The sequence below is a fragment of the Cebidichthys violaceus genome, unplaced genomic scaffold, assembly GCF_023349555.1.
Source record: "Cebidichthys violaceus isolate CVI_PGR_0920_01 unplaced genomic scaffold, fCebVio1.0.p SCAF_121, whole genome shotgun sequence".
NCBI lineage: Eukaryota > Metazoa > Chordata > Actinopteri > Perciformes > Stichaeidae > Cebidichthys > Cebidichthys violaceus.
This window is the reverse complement of record NW_027176287.1, coordinates 384,602-397,254: the sequence shown is the minus strand read 5'-3', so window position 1 is coordinate 397,254 and position 12,653 is coordinate 384,602. Positions and strand designations below refer to the sequence as shown.

The 12,653-nt window shown below is 44.5% G+C and overlaps 1 protein-coding gene across 1 annotated transcript; it reads left to right on the top strand.

Annotated features, from left to right (window-relative positions):
• The first annotated feature begins 9,224 nt into the window (after positions 1-9,224).
• LOC137869470 (hepatoma-derived growth factor-related protein 2-like) lies at positions 9,225-10,675 on the top strand. The gene is made up of 4 exons (XM_068706876.1): positions 9,225-9,354; positions 9,486-9,770; positions 10,102-10,221; positions 10,336-10,675. Exons 1-4 carry the CDS (start codon positions 9,225-9,227, stop codon positions 10,599-10,601), a joined length of 801 nt encoding a protein of 266 aa, XP_068562977.1. The 3' UTR covers positions 10,602-10,675.
• Positions 10,676-12,653: the final 1,978 nt, after the last annotated feature.

Here is a 12,653-nt window from a genome sequence, read left to right as displayed (position 1 = left end):
CAAAAAACACACAAAGAGGATTCAGTTGAGTTCAGTCAGCACCTGGAATCCAGTTGTGTTCTGGTCCTGGTGTCTCTGAGGCATCAGCTCCACATTATTCTCCCGTTCAGCACTCCTTCATATCAACCCTCTGTCCACTCTGTGTGTGTGTGTGTGTGTGTGTGTGTGTGTGTGTGTGTGTGTGTGTGTGTGTGTGTGTGTGTGTGTGTGTGTGTGTGTGTGTGTGTGCTCACTGCAGGTCGATGAGCTGAGCTCCTGTGCTGCTGTGAAGCCGTGAAGAGCGTCAGCTGATAAACAGTGTTGCATTCAAGAGCTCCAGTGTGTCGTTACAAAAAACATAGACGCACATGTGAACGTCACCGAGTGAGAGTGAGAGTCTACATCTGATGAAAGAGTGAGAGTAAAGAGTGAGGTGAGGAGGAGGTGTGACTGTGTGCAGTGGTTGTGAGGACAACATGCAGAACATGACTATGACTGTAGTTCAGAGTGTATTCAAGAATACTCTTTGATATGTATATATGAATATCAAATATGTATTACTTTACATATTCTATTCTAATAGGCTTGCATTCATGACACTTATAATAAAATGAATATTTTCATGGTAAATAAAAATAACTAAATACAAACATTAAGATAAATGAAACTCTCCTGTAAGAAGCCCACTGCTCACTGCTCAGGAAGTTCATCAAATCACCAAAATATGAAGAAATATAATATTTGGCTGGAGCTTTGAAGGACGCCACCATGACATGTAATCAATGCATGAAGTTCTACTGAGCGTTCAGATTGACAGGAAATAAGTTGATTGTGATGCAGGAGTTTGTCTGAACAAGTTTCTCTGTTCTTATCTTCTTTCACTATGAAAATGTAACAGCATTAATATTCATTGTTATGACTGCAGCTGAGCAGTTAGCCACCACTCAAGCCAACAGGGTGGAGTGTCTGATGCTACGATGAGTCTTGAGTATTACTTTAAGATGACAGATGAAAACTAGTCTCATATTTAAAGACAAACATCACATTGAAGGCCACACAAACACAAACTCTCTACCAGCTGAGGAACCTTCATGAACCAAATGAGCGTGATGTCATTTGGATCATTTGTAGATGATCATTGGGGGAAAGTCTTCACTCTGTGTTTTGGTGTCTCAACAGGTTCAAAGTGACCAACGTTAGCAGATCACTTCTGTTTCCAGCACTGACCCTGAAGACCTGACAGTGTTGCTTCTGTCACCACTCCATTACCAAACATTCACAGATCCTCTCAGTGCTGCTGGACTCACAGTCTGGAGAGCATCATTACTCCCTGAGGACACAAGGAGACCAGAGAGGAGACATAGAGACCAAGTCTCCTCCTCCTCCTACCATCATCTCTCCTGCTCCACCTTTCCCACCACACACCGTCTCTCCCTCCTCTCTTCATCCATGTGCATCACACTCTCTCCTCCACCTCACACACTCCACACTAGCAGGCTCCTTGCCAGCATTAGAGCAGTGCCAAAGAGAATCCAATAGGTCAAGACTGACTGATCCAATCTACAATGTAGACATCAGGGGTCAGAGTGGAAACAGACACGTGTGAAGACATGAAGGTATTTCCAGGAGACTTTGAACTAATATTGAAATATAAACGCACTTATTTTACACTCTACACGTGCTCCTGCCTTTGTTCCTTTCACATGTGCCACTGAACCGCACACACACATTTCACCAGAGAGGCCAGCGTGCTGAAACAAGCCCGACAGTGGAGCTGACGGTCCAACAGCCTCCACACGTGTGAGCTCTGCTCTCCTCTGCTGAGAGGAGACTCTACTGAAGCTGTCAGCTGGACCATCAGCCTCTGAGGCTGCTCTCCTCTCTGTGTCACACACTGCTACTGTACATGAAGACTGCTGTGAGCTCAGCTCAGCTCCACTCACCACCAACTTTATGGAGAGCAAACAGAGCTCTACTGGACCAGTCAACAGCACAGAGTCACGGGCTGCTCCGCGAGGAGGTCTCTCCGTCACGTCAGCTGTTTGCAGGAAGGGAAGTCACTTCACATACCTGCACAACTCGAGTCAGCAGCAGACGGACAGACGCACAATCAACATCCACGGTAGCTGTCATTTCCCCCAAAAACTCCGGTGTTTCCGAGTGGAAAACGTCCGGACATACAATGAAAAGAATGATCCCTTGCCTTGCAATCCAAAGAGGAGCGCGACGCCGGGGATCCACACGGTGTGTATCCAGAAGTAAAGCATGGTGTCCTCGAATCAGCTGCTAAAGCTCCGCGCTCTTCTTCCCGACGAAGCTCCGTCTGCAGCGGTTAATTTCCAGAAGAGAAAGCGCTGCGAGTGAAGCCGAGCGGAGGAAGAAATCCCAGAGTGAACGGTGCTGATGAACACGAGAGCTGGAGACTCTGTCACTGCTGCTGGTGCTGCTTTCACACGGACAGTAGCGCCCCCTACCGACGAGGAGAGAGCGAGCGCGTGTGTGTGTGTGTGTGTGTGTGTGTGTGTGTGTGTGTGTGTGTGTGTGTGTGTGTGGTCAGTGTGGTTCTACTACAGCAGCGTGTCGTGGTTCAGCACTGACAGCAGGACTAATCTGAACTTATGCGATATTTTCCATTCAGCACCACAACCATGATGTTTCACATTGAGGCTCTCACTCGTTGAGCCTCTCAGCAGGTTGACTGCTGGACAGTGAAACCAGTGAAGAAGAAGGAGAAGAAGAAGAAGAAGAAGAAGAAGAAGAAGAAGAAGAAGAAGAAGAAGAAGAAGAAGGGAACGAAGCAGGAAGCAAGTCACGTGTTTGTTAGTCAACAATCTGTTGATTTTTTTTTTTGATTTTACAAATTCCCCCCTGGGGATGAATACAGTATTTATGTATCTATCTATCTATGTGTCAATATGTGTTTTATTCCTCTTCACTGTTGGACATTCAGACTCTGATGGAGTCATCAGTGGATATGACTGTCTGCAGGTTGGAGATCTACATGCTCACACAGTTCTCCTCAGGCTAGAATGTAAAACACATGACTCTCAAAAACATCACAGATAAAGACATGTTTCATAAGTTCTTTTATCAGAGATTAAATCTGCAATATTCACTGACACTACATATCTGAGACACAGAACACATGGTGTTATATTTATAGATGTTTCCTTTGGACACAAAAGTACTTGATGAAAGAGGAACCATCATAAACCATCACAAGAAGCTGCTTTATAGTTATAGATGAGATGTTTGAGCTCAAATCAATCCTGACAGTAGATTTATTACACTCAGTCCTCACAGAGCCACAGACGCTGTTGCTTTAGTTTCTATATTGAACTCCAGCTGAAGTGAGAGCTTCTACACAACACACAACTTCATAGTGATGAACTGTCACTAGATATGGTGAGATGTTGTCTCTGAACGTGCCAACATGAAAGCTTCAGCATCACGTTCAGATCCTCACGTGTTCACATCAAAGCAGACGTCTCTACTGTACATATATGTGACATCTGCAAACCTCCATGCAAAGACTCACCAAAGCTGCTCATATGAACAGCTGTTCAGTGTTATTACTCTGTTGATTGAATGATTGGTTTAAATGGCTTTCATAAAGAAGATGGTGATTCATGAATCACTGCTGAATCCTATCACATATGGGTGTGTTTCCACTTTAAAGCACAGCATCAGCTCTGGTCATGAACAGCAGGTAGCAGCAGCAGTAATGATACGTTTCATTGTTTGTCTGCTCTGTTCACTGAACGGCTGCACAGTCGTCACTATATTTAGTGAGCTTAACTTAGTTCTGGATACTTTCCCTCACACAGAGGGAACACTGTTGATTGGAGCTTCATGTTCTGTCGTGTTCTTGTTCTTGTTCCTTTGTGTTCTCGCTTTAGCTTCCACCCACCAGACCTCATGTCACAGGTGGACTGAGTTTGGAGGTTTGTTTACATCCCCACCTGTTTCTGTCACACTGCTCATTTGTGTTTTATGCTCAGAGGAGAGAAACACTGTGTTCATGATAACAGACAAACAAAGCGAAGGATGGAATGAATCCCATCAAAACACGGTGATGACAAACAGAGTTTACTGTCAAAGAAATGAGAGCGTTGAATCTCACAGAGAAGTCAAGTCTTGTTTGAGTTCTTTAGTCTGAGTCACATCAGTTAACTCAGTCCACAGATCGTCTCATAGTCCACTGTGTGAATGATATACACAGTATGAACACATCATGCATTCAGAGACACACTGAAAAGTAGGCAGAAACTAAATGCATCTATTTTAATCATGGCTTGATGCAACAAACTGCATAAATATGCTAAACGCTCTGTAATGAGTAATTATGTGTCGTGACGCCAACATGTTTTCAGAAGACTGAAATATTGCCAGTGTTGGAAGAAGACATTAACGTCACATGATGCAAGAAACGAGGCAGATGTCCCCGTTTATTTCAGCCTCTGATGTGGGACATGTGGAGACATCACCACTGTTGGTGAAAACACGTCGTCCTCATTACATTCCCTCATCAGTGACACAGATCCTGCTTCATTGTACAGAGTGCAGTCCACTCACGTCTCATCACACTGAACACTGAGTTCAAAGCTGCCGACCTCCAAGTGTCTTCACTCAGGACTCGTTTTGAGCCCACAGTGTTTCTGTCCTCCAGCAAACTCAAAGTGATCTCATACATGAGAGAAGAGTGATGAGCAGGAGATATGGAAACACATGGTGAGAATGTAAAGTAGGCTTTATGTTTCTACAGATCAACTGAACAGCAGACGCAGAGATAAAGAAAACACAGAGATAAAGGAGGAAGAGGAGGAAGAAGAGAGAGGCAGAACACGATGGAGGTAGAGACCAAACTAAAGACCAATAAACCACAACTGACAACCTCATTGATGTCAGTGGTGGACCGACACTTCACTGATCTAAACACAGTCATGTCACAATAAAATGAGAGTTGACTTTCCATAATGCTGCTCCTTGTCAATGAGTTGTTTAGTTTAAATAGTAACTTAACAACAGATTTAAACAATAGTGTTTAGCTGCCGTCTCTTCTTCAAAGTTTCCACCTGTTCCACCTCTGACCACACCCAGCATCACTGGTAGGTGTGGTTCTCTGTGGTCAGATTCCGCTCCGTTGACCCTGTAGCCACACCCACCAGTGATGTCACCGGTGTCCTGGAGTCCACCTGTCCATCAGTGCAGCGCGATGACACGTTGAACCACTGGAGGTCAGCAGAGACGAGATGTTCCGGAGGTGTTTGGCTCCTCTATAAAGTCCGTCGTCACTCTAGAGTCCAGTGAGTCGATCCGTCCTCACTTTCAGCACCGTGGACAGAGACAGAGCAGCAGCAGAGCACAGAGCTCTGTTCACTGTGGAGACACAGCTGCTGCTCTACTCCACTCATGAGCAGCTGTCACTATCATAGAACAACAGTTTTTATATTTCCTCTGTTCACTTGTTGTCCACATTGTGGACTGCCCAATTCTGCTGCACTGCAGTCCTGCTCACAGCTAACTCCACCGTCACGATGATTCATTCTGTGTGTAAAAGTATGGACCACAGTCCTGAAGTGCAGCTGTCAGAGACCTTTTCCTTGTTGAAAGTGTTCCTTCAGGCCTGACTCTCACCAGTTACTGTAAGATGAAGTGAGTCTGAAAGTGTACTTTCCATGCATCAGGTATCAGGAAACAGCTGAGAACAGATCTGCATTGATCTCACTGAACATGAGACCACATTAAACAGCACTCTCTCCACTCTGAGCTGGTGCCTCCAGAAGTGGATCATTTACAGTAAAGTTCCAGACACTCTGTGCTACTTGTGCTCTGATGCTAATGACTGTTGAAGCTCTAGTTTCCTCTGCTGTTGGTCTCTGTCCTGAATAAAGAGCTCCTCTGTCTATTTCTAGTGACTCCATCCCAGTGGTCTCCATCACAGCAGACCCCCAGCTGATTACCTGTGACTCTGCAAAGAGCGTTGATTTATGACTCATTTATTTATTTATAAATAATAATGATTTATGACTGTCTTTCTCTCATTACACTTGAGCTCTCTGCTGCAACACTGCAGCTCTCAGCCTGCATGCAGACGTGGGAACGCTTCCCTAAAGACTTTGGTTTGGTGACAGTTTGCCTCTGACAGAGAGCCACATGTCTGTAGAGCAGAGCACCACGTTCTGGTTCAGCTCCAGTTTAAAGTGGGTTGGTCTCTGTCTCTGGGTCTTTGTTCCAGAGAGAGAAATGGATCTCATGACTAACAGAAGTCCTGAATAACCAGCAGGTAGAAGAGGAGTGAGACTAGACCTACAAACATAACATGAATGAAGAACTGATAGAAAAGCAGTGATGAAGAACATTATGTTCATGATTACAACAAGGAGACCAGTGTGTGATACCGGGGTTGAGATAGAGTGAAGTTACATTATTGATGTTTATGATGTGTTTTCTATACTTATGCTAAGTCTCATACAACTGCAAACATGAACAAAGACTAAAAAGATGATGTGTCATAATCTGTGTCCTCTGTTGTTTTCTGTCTTCTGACATGAACGAGTAACAACAGAGAGAAAACCTCATGGGTCCACATGAAGGAGCTGCAGCTGGTTGAACTCAACACAAGCCCGTAAACACGGTCCATTACTGTATTATGGCAGCAGAGGAGGAGGTGGAGGAGGCGCTGTGACCTCCTGTGTCTTGTCATAGCGACCTTATATTCGCTTCATGCTAATTACAGGCTAACTGTTCTCACACTAACTGCACTAACTGCTTCACATGTGATTCCATGAATGCCACAGACTCTCAGTGAGCATCAGAGCAGACGAACAGAACAGCTGATCAACGTGTGCTGCATCACAGGCTGCTGGCCGGGTTTCAATATCCAAACTTGACTGCGGTCTGTCGGTAAACACGACGTCACAGTCGCACATCGTTTCAAAGTCACTAAACTAACAATCCTTCCATTGGCAGAGAGTCACAGTAGAAGCTGAGCAGCACACACAGGACCAGAGGACTGTGGACTCACCTCCTCTGATCCTTCCTGTCTGTCTCACTGACATCCTGTGAGACTTTCTGCTTGTCAATAACTTCACCGTCATGAATGATGATCCTTCTCCATTACAATGTAGTGACTCTATAAACAGCCTGTGACATCATCATCCTCAGTGATACGTGGATGTGATGTGAGGCGGTCATCAGGGTGAAACAGAGAGAGAGACAAAGACAAAGACGTAATCAGACAGAAGTGAATCCTCTTCTAGTCAGGACAGTGAAGCTAGACGACAAATAGGGAGAAGGTCTAAACATGTGAGAGTGTCTTTAAATATGGACGAAGAGACAAAGGTGGTGGGATTACTTCAGATGCTGAAAGTGATGGAACTCTGCTCTGTACTTCCACACATCCTTCTTCAAACACTGTCGTTGACTCTCAAGTGATTTGTGAGAAGAAAACCAGTTCAGTCTGAGCTGAATCCAGTTCACAGACGGTCAATAGAGACTAAACCCTGACTGACAGAGTGTCTCCTCCTCTCCTTCCCTCTTTGTCCTCCTCTGTTCTCTCAGTGCACTCAGTGGATTTGGTGGTTTTTAGCTCGTAGAACTATTGACTGAAGTGATTAGAAGTTACCGTTCTGTTGAAAGAGACTGTGATGAACTGATCTCAGACCGGCTAAAGGATACTTTACGGAGAAGGAGAACGGACACTTTGGGTTTGGATAAAGAGACAGAGAGAGCTGAGGTCCGACCGATGACAGGACACAAGAGAGCAGCTCCAGCTCTCTGTCTCTGACAGAAGACAGGCTGGGACGGAGGACAGCTGTCCAGCTTTGGATCAGATACAAGAGAATACGGACAGATATGAGAGGACAGGACCGAGGACTGGACACTGAGGGGACACACATCATCTCTCTGGTTTACAGAGAGGACAGACACTGACTTCACAGTCATGTGAGGACGTGGTCTTCATCTAAACTGAGGACTGGGGGGTATCTGGCCCACATAAAAGACACACAGAGAAAAGAAACACAGCCTTGAGGCTCTCCTGATAGAAGTAAAAGCCAATCTAATTTCCATTATCAGCTCATTTAATGTTCATTTTCTCCATTATGAACAGTCATCAGCTCACCGTCTGCTGGACTACAGTGTTGATCTGCCCAGCAGACGTGTTGTGGTCTAATAGGATCAGACAGCTGTGAGACACACAGGATGAAAACAGCTCTGCTTCTATCACAGCTGACCTGGAAACAGTTCAGACTCCTGCTGCACTGATGTCATCAACACTAACACAATCACACAGACATGTGCAGTGGTCACAGGTGCACTTGTTGTTCTCATCCATGTTGGTTTAAAGTGAAGCATTAAAGTTCATTATTGACCAAAGAAACAACACAAGAACACAAATGGGAATTCCTGAAATTGCTCTGGATTAAATCATAACAGCTGCTGCTAATGAGCAGCTTCCAGTACTGTCTTTCTGACCGTCTACCTATTGATGCCAGTATAAATACACTACACAAGCAGCATTGAGCAGAGATGCTCACATAACAGGTGAAGTGTGATTTCTACATGTTGCTAAAGTCAAACACATGCACACCGTCCTACAGACTGTCCCCACTGCTGCTGCTGAGAGACTCTCTGAAATCACTCCTCACTGCTTTATTCCTCCAAATATAACTTTGATAATTAATATCTGTGAAATAATGTGTCTGCTAACTGACACACACACACACACACACACACACACACACACACACACACACACACACACACACACACACACACACACACACACCACATTATCCACCTATTTTTTTGGTTGTGTGGAGGAGACCTTCACAATGACTGACTTCTCCTCTCTGCTTGCTTCCACTCAGCTGCAGTCACTGACTCTTCAGAAAGTGTTAGTTAGAGATCTATTTACTGAAGCTGGAGCTTTTAACAGTCTGTACAACGGTTGAAGAAGAGTGTCAACAATCTGAGAAAGCAGGGATTTATGCTGTGTTCACACTGAACGCAGCGCAAATTATTAAGTCTATGCACAGACACGATGAGACCGGAGTGACGCGATTTTGCGTTTGGGGCGACGCGTTTGGGGCGACGCGTTTGGGGCGACACGTTTGGGGCGACGCGTTTGGGGCGTTTTTCAGCTTCGGCGAAAAAATGGCGAGACACTGCGGCGCGATAGCCAATCAGCGTTGAGATGGTCGTGTCATCGCCGACGTCCTGCCGTTGAATAATCAGAAACAATGGAGAACAAGCTAATAGCGGCAGTTCATGGGCTCCCCGAGCTTTATGATAAATCCTCCCATCTGTACCGCGACCGGTCAAAGAAAGTCGTTGCATGGAGGAAATTGAGTGAGGAAGTTGGACTACCTTGTAAGTTCTTATTATGTCTTTGTTACTTGATTCTAGCTATTGGTTGTACTTTACCATGCTAACCATGTTAGCATGTAAAGTTTGCCCAACCGCCGGCTTTCACACTAAAGACGTTATGTGTTTCTTGTCAGATGAGATTTGCCGACGGAGGTGGAAGGGACTCAGGGACACGTATCTAAAGAAGAGAAGAGAGGAGACAGGGAGAAGGAGTGGCTCAGAAACAGGGTCAGCTAAAAAGTGGAAGTACTCTGCGGTCCTGTCTTTCCTCGACCCCTTCGTTACCCCGAGGGAGAGCAGCGGTAGCATGGGGCGGAGGGTCGAGGGAGACAGTACCGCAGAGTACTTCACAGATGCAGGACGAGACCAGGACGAGATGTCAGAGGCAGCAGCAGGACCGTCTGACATTGAAAGGGGAGGTTAGTTGACAAGTGAAGACACAAAACCACAGCATAGCGAACTCATACAGAAAAGATGAATATGGCTGAAAACGTGACGTCAGGCCAAAGCAGTGCGAGTGTTGTTTACTTTTGGCAAAGCCTGGTTCTGTATGGTTTTCATACTTATTAATAAATGTTTCATGAGCAAAAAGAAGTTATAATAAAGGTGAGTTTTGAACCCTGTGCTCCGGATCTTAAACCACTACACTACCGTAGCTTTAAAAGACAAACATGTGATTATATTTGCAGGCAAATTACTATTTAATTGAAGCAGCACTTTTGGGTTATAAAATTGTTTTATTGTTCAAAGATGAACCAGATCAATCAACAGAGGACGGTGAGGAAGAGCCTCAAAGTGCTGATCCTGCTCCTCCTCCTCCTCCTCCTCCTCCTCCTCCTGCTGCTCCTGCTGCTCCTAAACCACCCATGGGTTTGTACATGACACAAGTTGGATTGCATCATTTTGTATGAATATAATTCCATATTAGCTATTGTAGTGATGGGATGCAACAGTTTCACAAAATGTTGTTTCCATGTCATACAGGGAAGAGAAAGGCCCAGAATAGGTCCATGAGGAGCGACAGGGAGCGAGAAAGGGAGATGGAGGAGCGTTTTCTGGAGGCCTTGGAGAGAAGCGCCCCCCCTACTCCACCAGCGCCCCCACCATCAGAAGATGAACTGTTCTTGAAGAGCCTGGTTCCTTCCCTGGAAAGACTGCCACCCCAACAGAAAGAATATGTCAAATTTCAAATTCACAAATTAATCTATGAAGCCAGTACTGTGGTGCTGAATTTGGAACATTTGGAGTAAATGTCTGGGGGACAATCTTTCCAGGGAATGAACCAGGAAATAAAAAAAAAAGTTATTACCTGTTGTTTTGTGTGTGTGTGTGTATATATATATATATATATATATATATATATATATATATATATATATATATATATATATATATATATATATATATTTACTGTTGTATAAAATTCATATGTTATATAGTCATAATTATTTTTTATTATATTTTTATTGCATTTAATTTGTAATTTGCAATTTGAATAAATGCACTTTATTTCACGTTACTTTGTTCTTTATTGTAGTTTTACAAGAAAACTCTGACAGGATTCAACCATATGTGTCTTTTTTATAACATCCCATCACTGCACTGAATACAGTACATATAGTGTAGGGTGATTGTGTTGTTTAGGACACACTGCTACTACATATATGAAGTAATATTGCAGGAAGTTGGCTCAATAATAATGTGTGGGTGGCCCACCATCGCTGGTTCTTCCGTTGCCCCCGACATCAATCAGCAGAAACAATATTGTGCTTCCACAACTGCCAGCAGAACTAATGAGAATGTTCCCTTGTAGTTGAAGAACTGGGATCTGGAATTAGCAGGGGCTTTGAGGACAACATGCTTTCCATCCAGTGCTCCACAGCAGAGAGGAAAATTCCACCGCTGCTCAAACTGCACAGCAATTGACCTCCACTCCTCTGTGGTGGGCACAGCCATGAACTCCTCCACAAGGCAGTCCCAAATAGCTGTGGCAACATCTGGGACAATACTGGAGTCAGTGGAGACCCCGACACAGAAGCTGTTTGCAATGGTCCTAAATGAGTCACCAGTAGCAAGATATCTGCAGTGTCCTTCAAAAAGTGAGAGAGGAGCTGAGACTGAGAGGAGTTATTATGGACTGACAGGAACACAAAACCACTTCACAGTCACTTCTACCAGCAGCCAGCAGACAAACAGACATCAGAAGGCCTCTTCACCTCACTGTGGCCAAGAGATGCAGCCCAGTTCAGCCTCTAGAACTCTGAAGAACAAATGACTTGAACACTGCTTTGATGGAAGTTGACTCAACCACACGACAAAATAGTAAAATCATCAGAGGCAATCAAGTCACATCAGGTACTTTTAAGCCATTATTTTCAGCCATTTTGCACCAGCAAAGCACCTGTGAACACACAGACAGTCGGCTAAACCATGAAATTATCTCCACTGAACATCACTGTGACAAATCATACTGGATCCATCTGGTGTCTCAGAGGAACATCAAGTAGAAATGTGTTGAGGCTGCTTGAATCCGTAAGTGTGTGTGTGTGTGTGTGTGTGTGTGTGTGTGTGTGTGTGTGTGTGTGTGTGTGTTGGGGATCTGATAATGAATGCTCCCTCATTACATCTGGTTATGTAAAATAAATATGGAGAGGTATTAATTTATTTTGTTTTACATTTACACACTTTAAAAGTGTCCTGAAGAAGAAGTGAGATTTACAGATGGGTTTAAACAGGGAGGACATCTCCTCACACTGCCTGCTGTCACTGTATTCCTGTCAAACTCTCATAAATAATGGAACCACTCCTGTGTTGATTCTGCTTTGCAGGTTAGGGACCAAGTCATTGACCCACTCTGGTGCTCCAGTGATCCTGACAGCGTGCCAGTTGGCATCCCACTAATGTAGGAAGTGACAAAGACATGGATGGTGATCTGGTCATCTCAGACACAGAAGAAGAGGGATTGAGGAGTGTTACTTGTGAGGAGAAAGCTCTGTATGGTTCAATCTGCACGTCGTGGCTGAGCTTTACACGTTCATGCGTTTGCCTCTCACATGCACTTCACAATGTGGTGAAGAGTGCACCTGGTTATTGTGAGCTATTGTCAGGAAGTATAAAGGATCCACCATTCATATTACTCTTGTCCAGCTTTGATGTGGTGCCATGATTACTGCTTGGTTGGACTTAATGTACTGTTTTCAACTCTTACATGACCGACTCTGCAATCATACAACCATCTCGAGTTGTCTGATGTGAAAATGCAGAAGTCGTAAACATGGGAATCTTTCATCTCAGCCATCAGT

Bases quoted from the DNA above. Each gene is read 5' to 3' on its own strand.
- LOC137869470 (XM_068706876.1), top strand. From the start codon at position 9,225: ATGGAGAACAAGCTAATAGCGGCAGTTCATGGGCTCCCCGAGCTTTAT. The intron at 9,355-9,485 runs GTAAGTTCTTAT...GTTTCTTGTCAG, and splicing joins TGAGGAAGTTGGACTACCTT to ATGAGATTTGCCGACGGAGG. The intron at 9,771-10,101 runs GTTAGTTGACAA...TATTGTTCAAAG, and splicing joins GTCTGACATTGAAAGGGGAG to ATGAACCAGATCAATCAACA.